The sequence below is a fragment of the Balaenoptera acutorostrata genome, chromosome 1, assembly GCF_949987535.1.
Source record: "Balaenoptera acutorostrata chromosome 1, mBalAcu1.1, whole genome shotgun sequence".
Classification (NCBI taxonomy): domain Eukaryota; kingdom Metazoa; phylum Chordata; class Mammalia; order Artiodactyla; family Balaenopteridae; genus Balaenoptera; species Balaenoptera acutorostrata.
Window position 1 is genome coordinate 65,388,961 of NC_080064.1, and position 27,666 is coordinate 65,416,626.

General features: G+C 40.8%; 1 protein-coding gene across 1 annotated transcript in view; it reads right to left on the bottom strand.

Moving 5' to 3' along the window:
• Positions 1-26,791, bottom strand: part of ERICH3 (glutamate rich 3) — a 117,272-nt gene extending 90,481 nt beyond the window's left edge. The window contains exon 1 of the mRNA XM_057535295.1: positions 26,577-26,791. Coding sequence (XP_057391278.1) covers positions 26,577-26,599 — 23 coding nt within the window. The 5' untranslated portion in view covers positions 26,600-26,791. The remainder of the gene's footprint in view (positions 1-26,576) is intronic.
• Positions 26,792-27,666: the final 875 nt, after the last annotated feature.

Below are 27,666 nucleotides of genomic sequence, written 5' to 3' on the forward strand. Positions count from 1 at the left end.
CAATTTACATTTTTTTCTCATAAGGATAATAATAGAGAGGTAACTTGCTTTAGGTGAATCTAATTTGTGAAAAGACAGATTATCCCATAGGACATAATTATACTCATGTCAAACACCATCTATTCAGCACTTAACACATTTCATTAAATTCAAATAATTATTATATAGAACACTAAGAAAGAAGAAAGTTTTACCAATTATACTATGACATACCATTGACTGTAACCTGCAAATGATTTTAGTAATGTGAAATGTGAAAAAAAAATCATTTAGTATTAATGAAATAGATTACCACGCTTGTTTACTACCACACATATTTAGACACACCTGGAAAAGAGAAAAAAGAAGGCATATAGAAGAATAAGGCAGGGTGTCCACCATTAAAAGCCTCAAAATGAGGTTAGAGAAAAGGATTTTATGCATAAAACAATTAGAGAGAATATAAAAGTATACTTAAAAAGCACTAACAGTGGTGTATTGGAGCTTGCCTATACTGGCTCTCATAAGATAATTGTTAAAATGTTCAGGAATTTTGCAAGCCATTGTCAGCTTGAAATTGGCCAGCCTGGGAGTATTTACACCACAGAAATTGGCAAACACTACAAATCAGGGCTCTTTTTTCTTTCTGAAAGGCCAGTTTACCAGCACACCAATGACTAAATTTAAAAATAAGTGGCAAGATATATCACATGGGATAAATAAAATGATTCATTATATGAGTCAACATGTATGCTTTGCATCCTTTTAATCCAGAAATTCATCTTTTGTATGTAGTATTTGACCCAAGGGGCTCATATTCTTATTCAACTGTTTCCTATCCCTAATAAAAAAAACATAAGGGCTCCAACAAATACATTGACATTTTTCAGCAGCATTTTAAGAAATGTTATGCAAGATATCTCTTTACTTTGCCACAAATGGAAAGGCTCAACTCACCTACCAATCTGGAAAAAGTGATTACACCATTTTATGCTTAACAGAATCAAGCGAGACTTAGGTGAATGAGTACAGTTTTATTACTAAGGATGAGAAGCCTAATGAAGAGGTGCTTTGCATTTCAGAGGTCACGAAATCTGCAATTTGCAGAGTTTGAGTGTCCAAGGAGGGTCCATATCAAATTTTCACTGCTAAGGCAGGCTTCCAGCCAGATAAAATGTCTCTCCAACTCACATATTAAGTGCTTGTACTGGGAAAGCAAGTTAAACAAATCACAGGATACTGTGGCTTGATTCCTTTCATGTTACAGTTCATGAGGAATGGAGCTCCATCCACCAACCCAAACGCCTCTCTTACTGTCCATCAGAAAAGATTTGCAAGAATCCACCGAATTCCCACTCTACGAAGAAACTCATCACACTCAAGCCACCCAAGTTGAAGATTTTGAATCTCAGTAAGAGTCTTAGCAAAGAAGTTAATAAAATCTAAATTGAAACAACTTCCTCAAATAAAATATCTGAAAGCAACACTAATAACCAGAAAAAGCTTTTTATCATGAAAAACTGCATGTCTGTTATTTAAGAGTAAGAAAATTTAAGAAATATGTGACCAGACACCTTAACTCTTAAGAGGCGCAATGATTTTCCTGTAATTATTTAAGGCAAATAAATCTCTAACACTTCCTGCCCAAAGTAAAACAAAGGATGAGATTTAGAGCCAGAAGGCTTGAGGTCAAATTCTAACTCTACCCCTTAAAAGATGCCTGACCCTGGAGAATTCAATCTTCTCCTCTTTACAATTGTTATCACCATGAAGTAAAATGCTGTGACTGCTTCCTGAAGTGGATGATCTATGTTTCCTGGCCTGGAAATAGATTTACCTGGAGCTATTACATCATTGGATTATAGAAATTCATATGTGAAAAGGTCTAGTCAACTCTCTCATTTTATATTCAGGAAACTGAGGTTCTAGAAGTAGGCATGATTGGGCTTCCCTGGTGGCGCAGTGGTTGAGAATCTGCCTGCCAATGCAGGGGACACGGGTTCGAGCCCTGGTCTGGGAAGATCCCACATGCCGCGGAGCAACTAGGCCCGTGAACCACAACTACTGACCCTGCGCGTCTGGAGCCTGTGCTCCGCAACAAGAGAGGCCACGATAGTGAGAGGCCCGCGCATCGCGATGAAGAGTGGCCCCCGCTCGCCTCAACTAGAGAAAGCCCTCGCACAGAAACGAAGACCCAACACAGCCAAAAATAAATAAATAAATAATAATTAAAGGTGCTAATAATTAAAAAAAAAAAAAAGAAGAAGTAGGCATGATTCATCAGTAAACTCAGATCAAAGTCCTCAAAAAGAAAATGCGGAATGTCACAGGAGTTCCCATAAAATTGTCCCTATCCCTTTCCTAGGGTCCTTGTCTTGCTACCTTCCACCAGAATTTCTTTCACCCATGTTTAATCACTCCCTTTAGATTCATATAAGATTCTTTCCTGTATGTGCTTCCCACAAGTTGTAGAATGGAACCATGCCCACGGTAAACACTCAGCCAAAACTGGTTGAATGAATGATTAATCAGTTAATAAAAACAAAATATATTGGTCCAATTCCTTGACCTATAACCTTTTAAAAAAAATCCCTGTGTAAGAATCACATTTCTTCTACTTCAGGATAATAACTGAAAATAATCTATAACAAAACAGACCCAAAAGCATGCTTTATACATTCGGACTTTTTTTTAAATGCAGAATGCTCAGTGTGGATGAGCACACGTTGCTGACGATGTTAGTTTTGTTGTTTTGGTTTTGTCAGATAAGTGCCTTTGCAGTGTGCTACAAAATTGCATTAGAAGAAAAAGTTCCCAGGGAGACAGGAAAAAAAACCTTTTTTAGGAAACTTGAAGAACGACCAACAGAGAAGAGCAATTGACATAAGGGTCAATTATTTTCCAAGCCTTTATAAGAAAACTCTTTGCCAACTAAAATTAAACCATGAATCTCTGCTGCCTGCCACTTTATAGAGGGTGATTGAACTGATATCGTATAAATGATTTTATATTACATTCTTCATTCTTTTTTATTTGCATCCAAACCTACCATATCTCAGCAATTATGCTAAATATTGATTGACAATCTCTCAGTTTATTCTAACAATGCAGCCAGATGTGAACCATCATATTATTTTATTTATGCCTTTAATATGATGGTTTGGAATGACTAGTAAAAACAAAACTATTCTCCAAACTATGCTGACTGCTGGCAAGATAGTTTTCCAATGTTCAGGGATGAGGCAATAGGAAAACAGTGCATGGGGAATCAGCAGGCCTGAGACACACTAAGGTTGACTAGTTCCTTATAAGAACTGATTTGAGCCTCCAAGCTCTTCTCTGGAGACAAGAATTTTATATCTTTGAATAGCAACAACAAAAAAAATTGTGGCCACTTAAAAAATATTCATTAATAGAAACATAATATCCAAATTAAGGGAGAGAATGAGGCTGTTTGGAGGAAAGGTGACCAGCAGGAAAGTTCCAGAAACAAATCACTTTTATCACTAGTATTTATTGATCATTTCCCTTTTTTGGAGTGTACCGTAAACTCTCTCTATAACATGCACTATATATTTTAACTCTCCAAACCACCCTGCAAAGTACTGTTATCCTCCCTCTTCACAGACGAGTAAACTGAGATGTAGAGTAGTTAGATAACTAGCTCACAACTAGTTAAAGGCAGATTCAGGATTCAAATGAGGGACCGCTCTGCTTTAATCACTAAACTGAACTATGCTCTATGAGGCACAACTGTCCAGTGGAGCTCAGCCCGGGGAACGAAAGGCATGTAGGGTGTCAGATAAGTGAGCAATCAGCCTGTAAAGGATGCTAAGAAGGTAGGACCATCCCAGATGATGATTGAAAATTCTGGGAGGATATTTCGGCTCAGTAAAGGAAAATTGTTTAAAAATCAAAGGAAGGGCGTGTAAGACGGTGTGCCCCATGCTCCTGAGACTGGATGGTTTTGTAACAGCAGTGAAGGGTGTTAAGCAGGGAAATGGTAGGACCAGATTTTTTTTTTTTTAACATCTTTATTGGAGTATAATTGCTTTACAATGGTGTGTTAGTTTCTGCTGTATAACAAAGTGAATCAGCTATACGTATACATATATCCCTATATCTCCTCCCTCTTGTGTCTCCCTCCTACCCTCCTTATCCCATCCCTCTAGGTGGTCACAAAGCACTGAGCTGATCTCCCTGTGCTATGCGGCTGCTTCCCACTAGCTATCTATTTTACGTTTGGTAGTGTATGTATGTCCATGCCACTTTCTCACTTCATCCCAGCTTGTCCTTCCCCCTTCCCTGTGTCCTCAAGTCCATTCTCTATGTCTGCATCTTTATTCCTGTCCTGCCCCTAGGTTCTTCAGAATGAATTTTTTTTTTTTAGATTCCATATATATGTGTTAGCATATGGTATTTGTTTTTCTCTTTCTGACTTACTTCACTCTGTATGACAGACTCTAGGTCCATCCACCTCACTACAAATAACTCAATTTCATTCCTTTTTATGGCTGAGTAATATTCCATTGTATACATGTGCCACATCTTCTTTATCCATTCATCTGTCGATGGACACTTAGGTGGCTTCCATGTCCTGGCTATTGTAAATAGTGTAAATAGTGCTTAGGCAAAATATCACCAAGTAGCACCAATACTGCCACTCCTTGATGTCATAGCTGATTACATTTGGGAAGCCTCTTTTTTCCCTTCTCATAATCTAATCTGATAAATTCTATGGTAACTCTCATTCGAATTACTTCTAAACAAAATTCAAATTCACTAAAAGAATATTGAACTTTGATTCTATGTGCTTCTGGATGCCTATATTTTCCAAAGCTAGTTTTATGTTCGTATTTAATATTCAGCCCTTCTGCTGGGTCAGTGATAATCATGGTAGACAGCTCTAGGTATGGGGCTGACCTGTCAGGGAATAATCAACAAACACCTATGGGTAGGTCCACAAGCAGCTGTGCACTTGGCAAAAAAGTGCTGTGTTTTCTAAATGTACTTTTGATATATCACATGAGGGGAAAAACTAAAATTGTACTAGAGAATTTCTATCACACTTCTGTTGCTTATGTCCACCAAAGTTTAAGTTAGTTTCACAAGGGCTGGTTCTTTTTAAAATGTCCTGCTGTTTCTAATCATTTTTGAGACCATGTTACCAGTGGGTTGTCCACTCACCCCACCCTCTGGAAACAGAAAGATCCAGTTTAAGTCTTCTATTGCTACTTTTACTCTGTAAGTTTCAACAAATTGTTTAATCACTATTATCCTCAGTTTCCTCATCTGTAAAAGGGGGGAAATAATAGAGCTTCTATTAAAGATTAAATAAGACAAAGCCAGTAAAGCACCCAGTGCAGTGCATGGCATCATTCACTACTGTAGTGTTTAGCAAAGTTTTATCCTTAAATGAACCATATATACATTTGCCTGTGCTCAGAAAGGGGTAAACACACCATGCTTTGAGATCACAGAGGAGGTACATCAAGACTTGAGAGTAGGGGGACAATTCAAAAAACCAGAAATGAAATGAAGTCTGAGCCAGTAGAAGGAAACCTAATAAATGCCAGGCCATGTGAAGAGGGGGTAAGGGAACTTGACTGTTCTAGGAAAAGGGAATATATGCAAAGGCCCAGGGGTGAGAAAGCACCATGGTCCCAGTGTTTACCCTATACTCCTGCACACACACACACACACACACACACACACACACACACACACTTCCAGAACCCCCATATGAAGCATGGAGGATTCCACTGTGTTTCAGGGGCCAGAGGATAAAACTGAGAGGAGGGTGGTCAGCATGCCAGCTGCCAGACATGAAGGAGTTTCATACAGTTATTTTATGCAACAAATACAGAGTGCTTATTAGGTAAGAGGCCCCAGGCTGTTGTAAGGTTACAAAGTTCCTGCCCTCAAATTATTTAAAACCAAGAGGAAATACAGGCATACCTCAGAGATACTGTGGGTTTGGTTCCAGATCGTCGCAATAAGGCGACTAGGGCAACAAAGCAAATGTCATAATAAAGTGAGTTACATGAATTTTTTGCTTTCCTGGTGCATAAAGAAGTTATGTTTACAACATAATTTCAGTCTCTTAAGTGTGCAATAGCATTATATTAAAAAAGTAATACCTTAATTAAAAACTACTTTACTGCTAAAAAAAAGTGCTAACCACAATCTGAGCCTTCAGTGAGTAATCTTTTTGCTAGTGGAGGGTCTTGCCTTGATGTTGACGTCGATGTTGATGTTGACTGCAGGGTGGTGGGTGCTGAAGGTTGGTGGCTGTGGCAGTTTCTTAAAATAAGACAACAATGAAGTTTACATCAATTGACTCTTTCTTTCATGAACGATTTCTCTGCAGCATGTAATGCTGTTTGATAGCATTTTACTCAGAGAACTTCTTTCAGAATTGGAGTCAATCCCCTCAAACCTTGTCACTGCTTTATCAATTAAGTTTATGTAATATTCTAAATCCTTTGCTGCCAACAATCTCCACAACACCTTCGCCAGGAGCAGATTCAGTCTCAAGAAACCACTTTCTTTGCCCATCCATAAGATACAACTCCTCAACCATTAAAATTTTACCATGAGAGTTCAGCAATTCAGTCACATCTTCAGGCCCCACTTCTAATTCTAGTTCTCTTGCTATTTTCACCACATCTGCAGTTCATTCCTCCACTGAAGTCTTGAACCCCTCAAAGTCATCCATGAGGGTTGGAATCAACTTCTTCCAAACTTCTGTTAATGGTGATATTTTGACTCTTCCCATGAATCACAAATGTTCTTAATGACATCTAGAATAGTGAATCCTATCAAATAATAAGAATCTTATTTCTTCAATATATTTCTTAAATAATAGACTTGAAATTTGAAATTACTCCTTGATCCATGGGCTGCAGAAAGGATATTGTGCTAGCAGGCATGAAAACAACATTAATCTCATCATACATCTCCATCAGAGCTCTTGGGTAACCAGGTGCATTGTCAATGAGCCATCGTATTTTGAAAGGAATCTTTTTTTCTGAGCAGGAGGTCTCAACAGTGGGCTTAACATATTTAGTAAACCATGTTGTAAACGTGCTGTCATCCAGGCTTTGTTGTTCCATTGACAGAACAGAGGCAGAGTAGATTTCACATAATTCTTAAGGGCCCCAGGATTCTCTGAATGGTAAATGAGCATTGGCTTCAGCTTAAAGTCACCAGCTGCATTAGCTCCTAACGGGAGAGTCAGCCTGTCCTTTGAAGCTTTGAAGCCAGGCGTTGACTTCTCCTCTCTAGCTATGAGAGTCCTAGATGGCATCTTCTCCCAATGTAAGGCTGTTTTGTCTACATTGAAAATCTGTTGTTTAGTGTAGCCACCTTCATTAATTATCTTAGCTAGATCTTCTGGTTAACTTGCTGTAGCTTCTACAACAGCACTTGCTGCTTCACCTTGCACTTTTATGTTATGAAGATGACATCTTAAACCTCGTGAACCAAACTCTGCAGCTTCCTCACCTCTCTCAGCTTCCATAAAATTGAAGAGACTTAGGGCCTTGCTCTGGATTAGGCTTTGGCTTAAGGGAATGTCATGGCTGGCTTGATCTTCTATCCAGATCACTGAAACTTTCTCCAAATCAGCGATAAGCCTGTTTCACTTTCTTATCATTCATGTGTCCCCTGGAGCAGCAATTTTCATTTCCTTCAAGAACTTGTCCTTTGCATTCAAAACTTTGCTGAATGTTTGGCACAAGAGGCTTAGCTTTCAACCCACCTTGGGCTTTTGACTTGCCTTTCTCACTAAGCTTAATCATTTCTAGCTTTTGATTTAAAGTGAGAGATGTATTACTCTTCTTTAACTTGAACACTTAGAGGCCATTGTAGGGTTATTAATTGGCCTAATTTCAATATTGTTGTGTCTCAGGGAATAGGGAGGTCCAAGGAGAGGGAGAGAGATAGGGGACCATCTGGTCAGTAGAGCAGTCAGAACACACACAACATTTATCAATTAGGCTTGCCACCTTATAGGGCTGGTTCATGGAGCCCCAAAACAGTTACAGTGGTAACATCAGAGTTCACTGATCACAGATCATGATAACAAATACAATAATGAAAAAGTTTGAAATATTGCAAGAGTTACCAAAGTGTGATACAGAGACATGAAGTGAACAAATGCTGTTGGCAAAAATGGTGCCAATAAACTGCTCCATGGAGGGTTGCCACAAACCTTCAATTTGTAAAAACTACACAATATCCTTGAAGCTCGATAAAGTGAAGCACAATAAAATGAGGTATGCCTGTAACGGCAGGATAGTCTGATGTGCTACAATCATAATGGTTTATCACGCCCAGCATGCATGAAATCATTTAATCTTCAAAACACTTTATGCATCAGATTTTTAATCCCATTTCACAAACAAGTGAACTATGCCCACACAGGATGGGTATCCCAGAAGAACTGAAATCTGAACTGGGTCTTGAATGACAAGTCAAGTGTTGAGGGAGGGAGTAAAATGTAAATGGGTGATGACACGGGCAGAGGTGCTATCCAGACTCATGCTAAGAAGGGGGAAGATCATATACAAAATGTCCCAGAGAGACAGAGCACAAATTCCCAGTACTCAAGTTGAAACTTGTTAATCATTTACCATAGAATTAGCACAACCAAAGAGAGTTGAGTTCTATAGTAATATTAAATCTTCAATTAAGTCAGTTACGTATTATATGTCAAATAGGCTTTAGTGGGTTGTCTTGGCTTAGAAATCTGATCACTATTGATACTTGACCTTGGAATATAATCTTGGATAGATGCAAAGAGCCTACTTAAAATAAAACAAAAACAAACAGCCACTAATGAGGGCAACACCAATAAAGCTACCACACATGTTGGGTGGGAAAGGGTAATATAATCAACCCCATTAAAAATCTTTTCATTCCTCTAAAATATAATTCTTATGTGCAGTAGTAAGGTTTAAGACAGTAAGGACATCTGGTCAAAGGTTAAAGAGGTTGACTAAATTTTAAATGATCAATCATTAAAAAAAGTACTCATAATATTTCACCAGTCCTTCTAGCATTTGTCAATGTCAAAGTAATGAGGCAGTTTCCTGAGTTTGTCCTGAATTCTTGAATTAGATAAGAAAAGTAAGTATTCTGGAGAAGTAAAAATGCTTTGGGTTAGAGTTTCCATTTTTATAAAAATTCTCATTTGTCCAGATCATGGTTTCTTTAAAGGGGAAGCCTCATTTTTGGGGTTATGAATAGGTGGATCAGTGCTCATTTTCACTGTAAAAATTCATGAATTTAAGAACAGGCTACTATTTAAAATAAATTAGTTTAATTGAACAAGAAAGTGATTTATGGTCTGGAAATACATTCCTTGTTTTCCCTCCCAATTAGTTTAGGCTATCTCTGCTTATTTTGAGCTGTATATTTATGTATTTTTGGTTGATGTACTTTGAGAATTAAATCTTAAGGATGTGTTAACTAATCTTGTTATAGTAATCACTTCATAATATATACATATCTAAAATCATCACTATTGTACACCCTAAACTTACACGGTGTCATTTGTGTCAATTATATCTCAACAGGCTGGAAAAATAAAACTAGAGAAAGAAAAACAGACAAAAAAAGACTTAAGCAGCATATGCTTTGCACAAAGATCAAAGTAAATACACATCAGCTGCCATTCACGGAGTCTCAAATATGTGCCAACAGTCCTGCAAAGGAGGTATTTATTTGCCCCATTTTTGAATGAGGAAAGTGAGACACAGAGAAATTCACTTCTTGAGTTCACATAAGGCATAACTGAGATTCAAACCTATGTCTTTCTGACTCCAAAAGTATTCCTCTCTCTACTGTAGCATGCTTATCTCATATTTTTTAAATGAAACATTGAGTTTCCTTTTGGAATATCATTCCTTTTCATGTAGAAGAACACAAAAAAATAAGGACAATTTTCAGACAGTTCCAATTCTGCAGATACTTCAAACCCTTGTTCGTATCTCCTTTGAAATGCTCTAGCTTTCTGCCCACACTCCCCACCACAATTTCTTAATTTCCTCGGGTCCCATCTCCCAGCTTCCTTCTTTAGCTCCCCTGCTCCCTGTCATAGGACTTTGGGATCTGGTTCCTGCTCCATGCTCTTGCATTTGGCCCTGAAACTGCAGACTTTTTCCCTTCCCTGCATCAACGACCTCACTAAGGACTGGAACCTCAAACTCCTCTCCACAGGCCGTAGCCTGAGATCAGCCTCACCCACTCCCTAAGTGTACATCCAATCCTGGAAAACTCCAGCCAAGGTCAAAGCTCTCAGTCTCAAGTTTGACTGAGGGGAAAGGAGACTTTGTAAGAAAGAATTTAACAGTTATAACCTTATGTAAATCCCTGTGAATTGTGGTGAAATAGTCATTTTCTGGCAGTTCAAGACAGAGATTCCAATTTCAAGGAGAAGAAATACTCAGACTCACTTTTGAAAAGGTTTAGGAGATGAACAGAAATAAATCTGAAATTAATTTCTGACTTAGAATTTAAGGCAAAGATCTTTCAGTTAAAAAAAGAAAATCCGGGGCTTCCCTGGTGGCGCAGTGGTTGAGAGTCTGCCTGCCAATGCAGGGGACACGGGTTCGAGCCCTGGTCTGGGAGGATCCCACATGCCGCGGAGCAACTAGGCCCGTAAGCCACAACTACTGAGCCTGCGCGTCTGGAGCCTGTGCTCCGCAGCAAGAGAGGCCGCGATAGTGAGAGGCCCGCACACCGTGATGAAGAATGGCCCCCGCTCGCCGCAACTAGAGAAAGCCCTCGCACAGAAACGAAGACACAACACACCCAAAATATAATTAATTAATTAATTATTTTTTTAAAAAAAGAAAGAAAATCCTAGTGTGCACACTTGGTATTGTATCTGAGGTTCCAAAAAATGAGCAAGAGAAAGTAAGTGGAAGTTAAAGACAAAACCAAATTTGAGGTATCGACTTCTCAGGCCAGGCCAGCTTTTGCTTGGTTTTATAGCAAAAAAATGTCTTGCCTGCTCGTAAGAGCTTGTCAGCTAAATAAACAAGCAATGTTGTTGTCTTCTCTCACTTATTCAAAGTCACAACTGGCTACTATTGCCCTGGCAGTGATGATTGTAATTATAATACTACGTTTTTAGAGAGTACTTTGTACTTTCCTTAAATGTGTCCAGATGTTTCTCCCCTCTTTCAAAACTCACCCCCCAAAATTTAATCTCTCTAGGATGCCTCGTCCAATTAATCCAACTCTACATCTAGCTCAGGACTTGCTGGCTACCAGAAGCCATTCCCAAACCCTTCTCCCTTGCCTATCGCCCACAGAAGTTAGGAAAGTCAAATCTATTCTTTCCCACTCTCTCTCTTGTAACTAGGCATGTTCATTGATGCAGTTCTGGGCAACAAGATATAAAAGAAAGTCTACTGGAAAGTCCTGGAAATGTCCTCCTCCCAGATTTTAAAAAAAAATGTCCTTTTTTGCATCCATCTTTTTCCTTTCTGTTTGGGATGGCTTTATAAAGCTACTGTGCACGGATCTAGGGTAGTCATCTTGGTACCATGAGGAAAAGACCAAAAAAATTATAGAGATAAGGACGCTGATATTATGATAAAATAGAATTGCCTACCTCCAGACTACTTATGAAATAAATAATAAGCATTGTTATGGTTTAAGCCACTATTCATTTGGTTTTCTGTTACTTGCCGTTGAACATATTCCTGACTGATACCTACTAATCACCCTGCTGCCCGAGGATGGCAAAACTCAATGAAGGTTAGTGACTTTTAAATCTTTTTTAAAAACTCACTATTCAGGCCTTTTCCAGAACTCAAATGAATTTCTGGAAGAGAATACGTGCTGAATATGGTAACTTACTGACTAGCACTTAGTAGGCACTCAGTAAATATTAATTGAATCGATGAGCAAACATACTCTTGGGACTTACCATAAATGATCACTAAAATCGGTGACATATGTCAGCAATTACTGAGCTAAGTCCTGGGGATACATGGAAGATGTAGAAGGGTGTGGTCTGCACCCTCAAAGAGTTTGCAGTTTATAAGGGAAATATGAAGACAACTGGAACGCTATGAGGGAAGGCCCCACATGGTAGTTGCTGGTTAACTTTAAAACAGTAGTGTCTTAGAACAGCTTTTTAAAACAGTGGAGCTTTGTTGAAATAGGAATAATCACTTTAAAAATAGGAATAATGCACAGGAAAATGGAGAAGAAAGAAAATGACCAAAATGCTAACTAGGATTATTTATGGATGGTAGGATTTCAAGCAATTTTGACTTTCTTCTTTGAATTTTTCTGTTCCAAGTAGAAAATTTTCAAAAAACAGATAAGTACAAGGAAGAAAATAAAAAATCTCTTGTGTCACTAGTACCCAGATATTTGAGATCCCTTCTATTAATCTAATTTACAGCAGATTAGTTTTACTTGAATCTAAGCAACAGAAACAATATTATTATAAATATCTTGGAGCAAGCTATGAAGAGAGACAACTTCTTAAAATGAGAGCTACATAATATTCACAAATATGAAATATTATAATCCATGGCATATAGAGAATGCCAAATTAACTGCTACTATAAAACATTATGATTCAATTCATTTCAAAATCCTTAGTTTTTAATGCTGTTTCATAACTACTATGTGCAATTTATATTGTCTGTTTAGTTCCCTGCTGTGTCTTCCCTTGTTTCAATATTTTGCCCTAAGAATTTTCATTAATTTATAAATGTTCATAACTATTATAAGAAAATAATAACAGTCACAGAAAAATGGATCACCAGCTTAAAAGGTTCAGTTTTCTACCCCAAGTAGTGTCAGACGGAGAGGTTGGAAGTAATTTGATTACTAATCAGACTTAACAAAAGAAAAGCTCAGTACTTACCAGTAGAGATCATTGACTTACTGCCGTAATTATTTCTCCTCACTAGTCCTTTAATCACATTTTCCATTTGCTTTTATTTTTATCTACCTTTTTGAACCTCTGGCTTCCAATCTCCACTCCCTATGACCCTCATATTGTTAAATCGTTTATTCTCAGTGACCCTACACTTCTCATAAAAACCATCTTCAGCTTTAGCAGGACCAAGTGGGGATAAAAAAGCATCAGGAGTTGCAAACAGGTTGTATTAGTATGCTAGGGCTGCCATAACAAAGTATTGAAGACTGGATGGCTTAAACAGAAATGTATTGTCTCACAGTTCCGGAGGCTGGAAGTCCAACATCATGTTGTCAACAGGGTTGGTTTCTTTTGAGGACCATGAGGGAAGAATTTGCTCCAGCCTCTGTCTTAGTCTTACAGTTGGCCATTTTCTCTCTATACCTTCTCATAGTCTTCTCTCTGTATGTACACGTCTGTATCCTAATCTCCTCTTCTTATAGGGACACCAGTCATATTAGATTAGGGCCCACCTCACTGACCTCATTTAACCTTAATTAACTCTTTAAAGACCCTACCTCCAAATATAGTCATATCTGAGCTTCTGGGTGTTAGGACTTCAACCTATGAATTTGCAGGGCAGGGAAGAGACACAATTCAGTCCAAAACACAGGTATAATCAGAAAGGTGATCAATTTAAGTATGTAACATGGATTTAGACAAAAGTAACAAAGAATATATTTCCTGGGTACAAAGAAACGCAAGCTGCTGCACTTTGATTCTGAATTATGTGCTGACAAACATAAAAGGATCACTGATGATCCATCCAAAGAGGGAACAGATACCTTCTGGATCCTGCCACATCCATGCAGGTAGTTGGGATGGATGAGAAAAGGATAATGAAACTCTATAAAGAGAGTACCCAGAGCACGGGGCAGAAGAAAACACTGCACCTCACAGTAATCTGCCCATAGACCAAAAAAAAAGAGTTAACCATACAAAAGGGACAGGAGATAAGAAGAAAGAGTGAGAGGAGACCCGCCAGACAATGAGTAATTATTAAAAAGTCCAGATCCAAACATCTATACTTTGAAATGGTCTTCACTTTTAAAGTATGTTTCTTGTGGCTCATTATAAAAGCAACGATTTGGATCTTACATTTGGGGTGACTTTTTTAGCCAGCACAAGATACAAATGTACTATATGGTAAAAATTACCCTTAAAAATTTAATTAATAAAGTACAATAGTCATGGTTTTGTGTATACCACACTATTCAGTAATTCTTTGTATGCTTAAGTTTGAGAACAATGGAGCTAGGTGAAAGCAAGGAACTAAGGGAAAATCAAAGTGCAGTGTCCATACACTCAAATAATTTGCTTTTGAGGACACTAAGCAAGTCTTGTTCAATGCAGTCAGTGAGACAGGTTGAGACCTGAGACCCTTTGCTGCAGTGTTGCAATGCTTGCACCTGGACACACCTCTCCTCGAGCAACAAAATACAAAGAAACTATATGGGACTAAAAATAACTGCATGCATGTTCAGTTGGGGCAAATTCTGGACAAAAGATACAAAGAGACCCAAAAATCCAACTGCCACTTTTGAAGAGCCCGGAGCAAAAGCAGGGTACTGCACATGCCCCCTGTGCACAACACCACCTAAGGGGTGGGCAAAACACCTAAGCCACCCCTCTGGCCTGACCTCTGGATACACCCCTACCCTCACCCCATATAACGAACAGGCTCGCCAGCGCCCCCCTCAGGGAGCGAGCAAGCATGGGAATCTGTTGTTTGTTCTCACTCCCGCCTCCTTCAGCAGGGGCCCCAATAAAGCCTTGCCTGAATTTCTTGTCTGGCCTCTGACCAATCTATTGATTCAGGAGTCCAAGAACCCTGGTCGGTAATGTATTGGGTTGGCCAAAATGTTCGTTCTGTTTTTTCCATAACATCTTACGGGAAAAACCCAAACAAACTTTTCAGCCAACCCAATACTTTGTGGCAACCATGAAGGGACTATTGTTCCCTTCCCAGGAGAGGACCTGGGCACCTCCGGGACCACCAAATGCAGCTTCCCTGTGGGTGACAAGTGGCCACCTGAACCTCTTGTTTCAGCGTCACCACATTTGGTAAGTCTGCCTTCCTGGCCCCTGGAGGCCTCAGTACCCTCATTCAGGCAATGCTTTCCCCCTCCCCTTTGTCCTTTTTCTCTCACCACTTTTCCTTTCCCCTTTGTCCCTTTCCCTGTCCTGAAATCTCTCTACTTCTCTCTCTGTCCTCTCCTCTCTCACTTCTGCCCTATCCTTCTGAGAGAGTGGACATCAGACAGAAAAAGCATCACTCCTCTCAGCTTATGAGACCATGCTCCCTTCATCCGGCAATGGCTCACCTCAACAGGTGACAAGCAGAGGTGGGAGAGGCTCACCTCACACCACGCAGACCGTGGTCCAGCGGGGTCTCCCTGACTGGAGATTTATGGGAGTGATAGAGGTTCAAACCTCATATCTTGTAGAGGCTGGAAGTCTGATCATCCCAATATCCTCACCTTTATTTTCCTGCCACCAAGAGAAGTCCTGCTGGGAATGGGCTGAGGCGGCAGATTTCTATATACTGGTGTACGTGTGGGTGAGAGTCCCACCTGAGGGCTGCAGTCCCACACACGAAGTACAGCTGGCTGGCTTCCAGGCTTGCTCACCTCTCCTCCTTTACCTCTCCTTGGTCCTCATACCTGCACTCCCATACCCTTCATCCTAAAAATTTCTTGCTTGTGTCTTTAAGTTTTTTGTTTTATGTAGTTTTGTCTGTCCAACTGCTCCCTCAAGGCTCTGCCGACATTGTGGGCATGGCAGAGCACTCAAGCTTTGAAATACAAACACAGCCCACACTACCTGAGACACCAGCCTTGGGTTACTTAGCGGGATTTTAAAGAACAAAAAGGAAAGGAGAGGGGCTTGTACCTCTCTCCTCTCCCTTTGCAATGTAACTATTCTGCCTGGGCTCTCAAGAACTACCTGATTCATCTGTAGTCCCCCAGACTGAAGGAAAAAAAGGGGCTATTTTAAATTCAAGTGGGAAAACTATGAGATCTCTGGTTCTGTAAAAATTGGTTTGTCTGGCTTTAGCTTGTGGGTTTAGTTAATACAGACCTGCCTTGAGAGCCATCAACATTAAGTATAATACTTTCACTGTACCTAAGGTTATTGGAAGTCAATAAGTGCATATTGTTTCTGTTATAAAATCTGTCAACCAGGAAAATAAACTGATATGATTAAATTTTTAAGTAAATGTAACTGGGATAAGAACTTTTTGGTAAACTCTATAGGAATAATTATGTTTTGGAAACGTCCATCTAAAACAGTCTCTCCAAATTTTGGTAATTTGAAACTAAATTAAGTTAAATTATAAGAATTCATTGAATATTCAGGCCATTTCAAATAAGAGAAGATATTGGAACATTAACTGCTAAACAGGTCTAAATTTACCTACTTTTGTCTTCTTATGAGAGAGAAATTAAGCTGTTTGGTGCCGCCTTGAGATGTTTTTCTCCCGATTTACGGAATGCAAATGTAAAAGACAGTTCATGGTTGCTTAAGGAAAGTAGGATGTGTGTTTTCAGAAAAGAAGGTATGAGGAATGGAAATATGTTTTGTTAAAAGAAAAAGGGTGATTTTTTCCTAGAGCTGGCTATTTCTGAATGGGAAAAGAATATTGGATATAATATGGCTACATGAAGTTGCAGAAGGTTTGAGAAAAAGGAACATTGGTTAAAGAATTTCGTACGTGGTCAGGACTTTCTAAGGCTGGATTAAATTTAATTAGGAAAATGAATTTTATTAAGAGTAGGTTGATGGAAGTCTGGATTTGGTTTCTCTCATAAGAGAACAAAGTTTTCCTGGAATGCTGCTTTTAATAACAGACTGTGTGGGTTCCTATGCCTTGAAGTGATCTATATTTAATTTTGATTTTTTTCCCCCACCTTAGCTCAAGGAATAAGTATTGTTTCACAGCAACCTATGATCCTATCTAACCGGGTGTTTTAAAACTTTTAAAATTTTTGACAGACTTCCCAAATACATCATGGTTATTCTGGCCCACTGTTGCACCCCGGATGAAAAGGAGCATATACTGAGAAAGGCCAGGGAACACGCAGATGGCCTACTGGCCACCAATCCATACCACCAAATTTATCAGGTGGGTGGGGATGCAATCCCAGAACATGACCCACACAGGCACTATGAAGACTGTGTAGGCCAGGCTAGGATGAGACATTATATTACTTGTCTATCAGAAGAAATGAGAAGGTGTATGGTGAAGCCTGTAAATTATGATAAGGTCTGAGAGGTTACACAGGAAAAAGATGAAAACCCGGCAGTCTTCCTGAGCTGAGTGACAGAGGCAACTCTGAGGCTTTCTCAGGATGGCTGGGTTCTGTCGTACGTGGATTCCAAATTATGGCCTAATAGCAAAACCCCTATGTGAGGCTCTAAAGGGAGAAGAAAGGGAACCCCTTCAATGGAATAGGGACCACCAGTGGGGCTTTTAGACTCTAAAGACTGAGTTGAGTAGAGCACCAGCACTGGGGCTTCCAAATTTGGACCTTTTACCCTGTAAGTTCATGAGAGGGCAGGGATAGCTCTAGAGCCCTGACCCAAAAGCTGGGACCGGATCAGAGACCAGTGGCTTACTTTTCAAAACAACTGGACTCAGTGGCCCCGGGATGGCCAAGCCGCCTGCGGGCAGTAGCCGCCACAGCCCTGTGGGCTAATGAGGCTTCCAAGTTCACCTGGGACAACACTTCGCTTTGTTAACCCCTCATCAGGTACAATCTGTGCTGGAGGTCAAAGGACATCACTGGTTGATGGGGGGAAAGTTAACAAGATATCAGGCCCTCCTAATGGACACTCCCGACATTACCTTAAAGGTATGCCAAATGCTGAACCCAACAATTCTCCTTCCAGTGGCCAAGGGTGGAGACTTATTGCATCAGCGTATAGAGACCAGAGAACAAATTTACTCCAGCAGGTCTGATCTTCTAGATGAGCCTCATGACAGCCCCGAGGTTGAAAGGCTTACTGATGGGAGCAGTTTTGTAGAAATGGGAACCCGAAAGGCGGGGTATGCCACAGTTAGTCTAGACGAAGTCACAGAAGCCAAGGCCCTGTCACCCCAGACATCAGCCCAGAAGGCTGAACTAAGTGCATTAACGAGAGCTCTGCAATTAGGGAAGGATAAGAAATTAAATATTTTCACTGACTCTAAATATGGGTTCCACATGCTACATGCTCATGCTGCCATTTGGAAAGAAAGAGGAATGTTAACCGCTAGAAATTCCCCCATAAAACATAAAGATTTGATTCTGGCTTTTTTAGAAGCAGTGCAGCCCCCGACCCAGGTAGCAGTAGCCCACTGTAGGGGCCATCAGAGGGATGGATCCTTTGTGAGCCAAGGGAACAGCAAAGCTGATCAAATTGCAGAACAGGCAGCTCAACTGCAGGAACCTGAACAAGTTATGGCTCTAGTGATTGGTCCCCCTGAACTCCCTAGCCTTCCCCAGTATTCCCCACAGGAACAAGAAAATGCTGAGAAATGGGGCTATGAGAAGGGAAGCACAGGCTGGTATAAAAAGGAGGATAAGGTTCTAATCCCTGAGACCCAACCATGGAAACTCACTAAGAGCTTACATGACGCCACCCACTATGGGAGGGATGCGCTATGGAACTTGAGGCAAAAGGCTTTTTCAGGGACGGGGCTTAAAAGAACAGAGAAACAAGTAACGCTTGCCTGTGATTTATGTGCCCGTAATAACCCACAGGCCCATCCAATCCCCACTTCATTACTCAGGCCAATTCAGTGCCGAGGGACATATCGGGGGAAGACTGACAGTTAGATTTCACCCAAATGCCCCCACGATCAGGATATAAATATCTTCTGGTGTTTGTTGATACTTTCACAGGATGGGTTGAAGCCTTCCCCACCCAATCTGAAAAGGCTATGGAAGTCTGTTAGTCTCTTTTAAAAGAAATAAATCCTCGGTTTGGACTTCCAAAGTCCCTCCAGAGTGATAACAGGCCCTCTTTTATAGCCAAAATCACACAAGGATTCACAATGGCCCTAGGGATAGACTACAAGCTACACACCTCTTGTCAACCCCAGTCTTCAGGCAAGGTAGAGAAAATGAACCATACTTAAAGAAAACCTAGCAAAGCTCTGCCAAGACACCCATGAACCCTGGACCAACTTCTTCCTATTGCACCCCTCAGGGTCTGTGTAGCCCCCAGGAGTGGTCTGAGGCTTAGCCCATGTGAAATGACCTATGGGAGGGCTTTTCGTACTACTGACATTCTACTGGATGAGGAAGTGAACCAGGCCCTGAGATATATTATTAATGTAGGACAAGTTCAGAAGGCAATCCAGGACTACGCCAACAAGGCACTGACAGCTCCCACTAAAAATACAGAGGAAGGAGCGGTTCCTTCACAAATAAACCCCAAGGACCCAGCTCTTCTTAAAACCTGGAAAGAGGGGTGCCCCGAAGACCAACGATTGCCAAAATGGAAGGGCCCCTATAAAGTAACTTTAACCACCTCCGCTGCTGTCAAACTGCAAGGGGTATCTAGTTGGGTACGTTTGTCCAGACTAAAGCTTTTACCTCCAGAAACCCCACAGGTCAAAACAGATGAACAATACACCAGTGGAAGATCTGAGATACCTATTCAAAAGCCAGGCACCATCAACAGGTAAGTAAAATGATGGATGTAGTGAGTTGGCTCCTATTTGAAGCCTTAACGGGACTTGGAACCTCTCTTGTTTCCTTGGCTGATGTGGCTCTTGACAATTGTCTGGCCCTTGATTACCTTCTGGCAGAACAAGGTAGAGTTTGTGCGATAACTAATACTTCCTGCTGCACTTGGATCAATGCGACAGAACAGGTAAAAATTAATATGAAGGAAATATACGCCCAGGCAGAGTGGTTTCACAATTTTGGCAGGGGCAATATCGCCTCCACTGTCTGGTCAACAGTTAAAAAATAAAAACCCTCCCAAAGTTAACATGGTTCCTTCCCTTTTAGGCCCTTTAATGGCTATTGTTGTTCTTCCCCTTTCTAGCCCTTGTTTATTTAACCTTTTGATTGAGTTTGTGTCTTCTAGGCTCCAACAGTTTGAAGTAAGGCTCACGATGGCTCAAGGGATTCAACCCATTCCAGCAGAGGGTGGCCCAGGTCCCTACAGGTCCTTGGAACAGTCAGCAAGGGACTTCTACACCCCTAGGGTAGGCTAGGGTCTGCAGTCCCTGGCCAGCAGGAAGAAGTTTCAGAAGAAGAGACCTTCAGCCCCTTACCCCTTAAGAATAAGGGTGTAGAGTCTCTCAGGGGGGAATGAGACAGGCTGGGACCTGGGGCCCTTTGCTGCAGTGCTGCAATGCTTGCACCTGGACACACCTTTCCTCTAGCAACAAAATACAAAGAAACTATATGGGACTAAAAATAACTGCATGCATGCGCAGTTCGGGCAAATTCTGGACAAAAGATACAAAGAGACCAAAAATCCCAGCTGCCACTTTTGAAGAGCCCAGAGCAAAAGCAGGGTACTGCACATGCCCCCTGCGCACAACACCACCTAAGGGGTGGGCAAAACACCTAAGCCACCCCTCTGGCCTGACCTCTGGACACACCCCTACCCTCACCCCATATAAGGAACAAGCTCGTCCCCCCTCAGGGAGCGAGCAAGCATGGGAATCTGTTGTTTGTTCTCACTCCCCCCTCCTGAATCAGGGGCTCCAGTAAAGCCTTGCCTGAATTTCTTGTCTGGCCTCTGACCAATTTCTACTGATTCAGGAGACCAAGAACCCTGGTCGGTAACAACAGGACCAATAATTGATCAGTTAAACAAAAAATTAAATTAATGAGATAAGTATAGATAAATACATTTACCTTAAATAGTTTATTTGAATTGAAAGCATAAATGTATGTCCTTTTTCGTAGTGCCAAGGGTTTCACTCTGAATGACTCAACTGATTCTTCTCTTTCCTCATCCTTTTTAAAAACATATATCATATTCATAATAGGTTATTTGGGATTTCAAGTTTAGAGAAAGTTGACGAAAGACACTTGCAAACAAGTATGGATGTGGAATCCTATTTTTTTTTTCTTTTTCACAAATTTTACCCCCATCTAATTTGACAGTTTATTTTAAACTGATGGACATTTATGGAACCATTCCAAAGCATACAATATTTTCAATTATTTGTGTGGGGAACTGAGTAAGCCATTGGAGGGAAAGATCCAAAAATTCAGTCTGCATCCTACTTCTCTTGGTCTGTACCAAAATTAGCAACTAAAGTTTAAAAGATTATTTAAGTACTATATTCCAGAATCTGAAGTTTTCATTGAAAGCGATATTTCTGGAAACTAAAAGTCTTGAAAATACATAAACACCCCAGGTCAAGACTATTTGAGGTTGACTTTAGAATTGAAAATTGGGTCAGAAATGTTTTATTTTCTTGTCTCCCTGAAAAACTTTTCATAGCTATTAATAATCAAAATAAGTTGGGCAAGTCTCTACTTCTTACAGCTAGAGATTCCTTTCTTCAGTAGACTGGGAGAAAGGAAGTGTGGACTGCTACAGCATCCTGCATTTGACAGCACCCTGTGTGCTAAACCAGAAGTTTATAAACTGGGATATGTACTCCCATGGGATACCCAGAGACTTTCCTAGGGGAACCCAGGCAAGGATTGTTTGAAGGGAATCAATTTCTAGATGCTCAAGTTTCCTCTGTACTCTCCTAAAACTGGTCTGCCTAAAAATGCACCTCCAAGCCATGTTGATCCACCTCCCTCCTTTCCGTTTTATAATCATCTTTCTACTTTCACAAAAGAAAGGCACACCTCTCACCATAATGGTGTCTTCTTAGGGTGTACTTAACTTAGAAAAACATCTGTGAGACAAAGGGACAATTTGAAGTATTATGTAGATGTTGATACAATAAATGGTTTTCTTGACTTGTCAATAAATATGATAGCAAGTAGTTTCCAAGCCTTTGCTTCCAACACAACTAAAGGAGGACCTAATTGAGCTATAATTTGAAAAATCAGTGAAAAAAAAATTTTGGTGACAGATCACTATGTGATTTTTGGCATATAACTCTAAAAAATTCAAAGAATTGAGTGATGTTGTATAACAAATAACAAATCCCTTTCCATTCCCATCTAGTTATGTGAACAGGTTTGTTAAGCAAAGGGATAAGAGAAGACATCCCTTCTATAAAAAAAAGAACAGACTCTATAACAAAATTATCAGAGAGGAAATCAAGACAAATCAGCATGTTCAATTCACCTCGTTTAATCAGAAACAATTTACTCCTTGAAATCAAATTGTTAATATTTAATAGGAGGGTAAATAGAAACTACCCAATTTGAATTGAAATATTTAATTACTTCAAATCTGAAATTCTGTGTCACAGATAATTTTGGTGTTAGGAGTGGTGAGCAACAAAGAGACTAGAACCCTACTACTGTCATACAAAGTACTACACTGCTAGGAAGGCAGAGATACCATAGTAAGTCTCATTAACATCCAACACCATACATAGTTACAAATTGCGTGTGTGTGATGAGAACTTTTAAGATCTATTCCCTTAGCCACTTTCAAATTTAAAATACAGTATTAACTATTGTCACCACGATGTACATTACATCCACAAGACTTATTTACTTTATAACTGGAAGTCTGTACCTTTTAACCACCTTCACCCATTTTTCTACCCCCCATCTCCCACCCCTAGCCACCACCAATCTGTTCTCTACATCTATGAGTTCATTTTGTTGCTGTTATTGCTGTTGTTGTTTTAGATTCCACATATAAGTGAGATCATTTGGTATTTGTGGTGATCATTTTGCAATATATACAAATATCAAATCATTACGTTGTACACCTGCAACTATTATGTTAATTATATCTCAATTTTTAAAAAATAATAAATAATACCATGTTGGATTGAAAAAAAAGGCAGAGACAAAGTGCAATGGACACTCCATATGTAAATGACACAGTGGGTTTATAATCTTTGTCACTTTTATATATACACATCCACTATCTAAAAATTGACAGTTTTACCTATAGCACGTTGTACTCTGCCTTTGATGAAATAGGACTGAGTGATCAGGGAGTACTAAGGATGTGTTCATTCTTTCTATACCACATTTCAGTATACTCTGTCACTACAGAAACACTTCTTTACATTAAAAAGATATAAATTAAAAAATCTAAACCAAAAAAAAAAAAAAAGCTTCTAAACCTTGGAACAATCTTTCCAAACATACAGCATCTTCTGCATTTTTATCTTGCTGTAAACTATAATGCTTCCCATTCTTCCAGTTCCTCAAAGCAAATTTACAGATGAGTGTGACTATCTCTACTCAGAGCCAAGCATATCTTTCACACAGAGAGCGCAGTGCACGTGGATTCAGTGAGGATCCTTTGAAGGAGTCAGAAGAGCCGTATTATTTTATCCTCATGCATGACTGAGAGGTGTAAAAATCCCCATTCCACCTCTAGGACTAGTGCACAACCCACAAACACCCACACAAACAAATAGCAACTCAGGATGAGACAGAACAAACTAGAGGGACTATCAATTGAAATTTTCCACTCTAAAACAGTTTCATTAGAGGTGGCAGTGCCAGAAACAGTATTTTATAGTTGACTTCCCCCAAATTACAATGCAGCTCAGAATCAAAGTCTCTATTATAATCTTTGGCAGAAGTTTTTAAGACCATTTTTATTTACTCCAAACTCTATTGGAACAAAGTCAGCACAGGGCCTTTGCAATTTTTATGTCAAGTGTTTCCTGCTGTAATTAAGGAAGCAGTGGAACTCAAAGGAAGCACCAAAAGAAAGCATCAGGGTGTCCCTTATTGATTGGTGGAATTTCAGAAATTTAAAATTTCTGTTTTGTTTTACAACTGCACTTTAGTGCCACTGTATTCTTAAAATGTAATAAATACAAACTGCTTCAGTAATGATGGAAAAGCTTTCTCAGCTTTAATGAAAACCTTTTATTTGCTACTGAAACTTTTATTATTTCCAAATAGTAGCAGGCAAGAAAAATAATGACTACTTATATTGAGGGAAAACTTTAGCAATTTGAATAACTTTGTTCTTGGGTGAATATTACGGCATTTAAAGTTGTTATATTTATTGTTTTCATTTATTTTTGATGAACCAAAAACAAAAAATATATACCTGTAGACACCATCACAAAATTATTTTCTAATTATACATCAAAATACTAGATAGCCATGTACAGCTATCACCTGTCAGAGGTTGGTCTGATCTGGGTAAGAATTTCCATGTATTTAGGGCTCCTCTGCATCTCAGCTGTTGACCATGAGAGGCAGCTAGTGTAATGGTTAATCACACAGGCTCTGCAACCGGACTCCTTGGCGTTTTATTCCAACTCTGAGCCCTCTTACCGTGAAATCCTTGGAAACTTCTCAGTCCTCTGTTTCCTTATCTGTGAAAATAAGGGTGACTAGAATCTGCCTCGTGGAGTGAGTGGGAAGATTAATGAGGTATTTCTTGTTACACAGTAGACTAGAGCCTGGCACATGGTAAGCACTTGATAAATGTTTAGCCCTAATATGGTTTTCTTTTGTGAATGAATGCATCCACCTCTAGACTGGACACTGTCAGATGATATCATTCATTCCATAGACATCTGTTGAGCATTTCTTTATACAAGAATAAGCAAAGGGGGCACAAAGATGAATGAGATATGGTGCCTACAATTTTAGTGCAAGATTATTATTGCATCTTACTGTCTTTCTTGCAGAGTACCGTGAAGCACGCTCTTTCCCGAGATCACACAGTTTCCTTTTTTTTCCATGTGCTTGGAACTAATGGAGCTTCAGAAAAATTTCACTTCAGTTTCTGAAATCTTAATCATGCACAATTTAATAAGCAGCTACAGGTTTTTTCCACATTTGAAAATAGATGATTAAATGGTCTAATCAGATTCTAACTTAGCCAAAAACCTGAAAAACATAGGAAGACAACCATAACTGACACATTCATTTTCTTGAATGTGGACACACTGCAAAGAGCAGCTGCAGAAAAGTAGTGCCATTTACATCCCACTGACCCACAGCAACTAAAACTGCACAGGAGTTCAGCGTCAAAGCGTTCAAGTACCTAAACTAAACTCTATTTGAGATAAATAAGAAGCTTGTTTAGAACAGCTGCATCACTTTCCAAAAAGTTCTGAAACTGACTTCCAATATGGCACCTTATACGCCTTTAGGTTTGTTTTTTTTTTTTAAGGAATTCCTTTTTTTGTTGTTATTATTTATTTATTTTTAGCTGCGTTGGGTCTTCGTTTCTGCACAAGGGCTTTCTCTAGTTGCGGCGAGCCGGGGGCCACTCTTCATCGTGGTGCGCGGGCCTCTCACTGTCGCGGCCTCTCCTGTTGTGGAGCACAGGCTCCAGACGCGCAGGCTCAGTAGTTGTGGCTCACGGGCCCAGTTGCTCCGCGGCACGTGGGATCTTCCCAGACCAGGGCTCGAACCCGTGTCCCCTGCATTGGCAGGCAGACTCTCAACCACTGCGCCACCAGGGAAGCCCACACCTTTAGTTTTTTCAAACATTTTAATTTATGTCTAACGCTCAGAGAATACATTAAAAAGTAAAATCTTTAAGTTTGACTGTAAATCCAAAGCACAACGACTAATGTGGTATTTCAGACATCACAAACTCCAAATGATCTTAAATATGTTGTCCTCTGCTAATTTGCTGCTCTTGAAAATGTGCAATAAATTTAATTAAAAAGGAAAGCATCTTCAAATTAGTTGCAAGATCAACTAGGATATTGTCTGCTTACTAGATGTATCATAATAAAAAACCATCTAATATGCATTACACTGTTTAATTCAGAAGGAAATTGGATACTCTCTCTTCCAATAAAAGGACCAAGACCGGTTGGGGGTTCGTTGTGTTTTGTTTTGTTTTGTTTTCTCTTTTCAACAGCCAGTAAATGACTGTTAACTTCCTAAAACAGGTTGAATAATTGCCAAAATATGTCTTCTGAGGAGTCACCCTGCCCAAAGCAACGGGAGCTCATGTGTAAACACACAGGCACATAGCTTCTTCCTTCTCGCCTTCCTGCGTCACACCACCTCCCCTGGCCACAATACTTTTAAAATACCCACTATGATCCTTTTGAGATCGGGCAGATAAAAATCTTGAAATAAGGGGTACCCCTCACAATGACACCTCCCTCAATATTATATCAACTCACACCTCACTTGTATGCAAGACGCCGCAGTGAGGATTTATCCCTAAGCCCTGATTCTCCAAACGAATGCATATGTTGTGACCTCTATTATTGCATTTAAACACGTATGTTCCACAGCACAGGATCCTCTTGATGCCAGCTAACGTCCCTGCTTAATGTACGCGTTTTTCACATCCATTTTTTAATCCTTCCTGAGCGAACATTTCAAAGCGGGCGAACATCGGTGAAAGGCGAGGGAGGAGATACGAAGCCTGGGATTTCTGCCATCCTCCCTGCGACCCAGAATCCGTATTATTTTTCTCCTCTCCCCAGCCCCCTCTCGCCCCCTCTCGCCCCTTCCCTCCGCAGCAGGAGGGGGGCGGAGGGGCCGCTGGCTGCAGTCGCCACCTGCCGCGGCGTGGAAGAGCTCCGTTTGTCACTTACCCAGTGGGGTGAGAATGGCTCATTTTTGCAGGATCCCTTCTGGACCCGCGACGGGTGCGGAGGGTGGGTGCGTGGGGCCCGTGCACGCTGGCGCCGCGACAGTCGCACTCGCGGGGTGGCTCCGCCCTGCGGTCGCCCGTGCGCGGGGCATTGGGGCTGGGCCGCCGCCGCCCCTGGGCGCCCGGGCTGCAGGCAGCCTCCCCGGCCCCCACCCGCCGGCGGTATCCACAGCGTCCCTGTTGCTAAGGCAGGAGGGAAGGCAGGCGCGGAGGCTCTGCAGAAGCCCGAGGGCTGCTGGAACCGAGCCTGCGGAAGCTGGAAGTGAAGCTCAGCTTCCAGCCCTTTTTCTGGGCCCAGATGTGGGAGGAGACCCAGGCCCCTGCTCTGTAGCTCTGGGGCGCGGGTTCCCTAGGCACCTGAGATCTGAAAACACACACACGCACGCACACACCCTGTTTAGGCAGGTGTGCTTACTGCTAGGCCCTGGGGAAGGGAGGGCTAGGTGATGGGCCGAGGGTAAGGTAATTAAGAGCAGGGAGCAGCTACAGTGTGATGCCTTGGTTTCCAACTGTAAAACAGACCCTAGATTGCAAGTTCCAGGAAAAGAAAGCTTTGAGTTTTGATTTTGTTTCTGCAACTGCCAGAGATTGCAACTGGTGGATTTCCTCCTTGGAAAACCCCCATCCTTGCTCCTAGCTGAGGCCCCCACCTCCAGCAGGCAGGACTGACAGTTCTGACATTCAGAAGGTTGGAAAGATGCTGTTACTCAGTGAAGCATGCTAGCACCTGGAACTGAACTTGTATTTGAATCCAGGAGCGAGAATGCAGGGCTTAGACGAAGAAGCCTGGATTTACGTGAGAGGGCCTTGGTGTGGAAGAAGTTTAAAGCACTGGATTCAGATGAGCTATTCCTAGTCCCGTTTTTGCTTCATCAGGTTCTACACTGGGTGATTTGATCTCTGGCCTCAGATTCCTCATGTGTAAGTGAAGGGCTGGACACATCCACGGTGACTGAGCTCTCAGTGGATCTCAATTCTAGCTCAGCCACACTTACGAGTTGGAAGGACGTCAGCTCATTAATGGCGTTCTG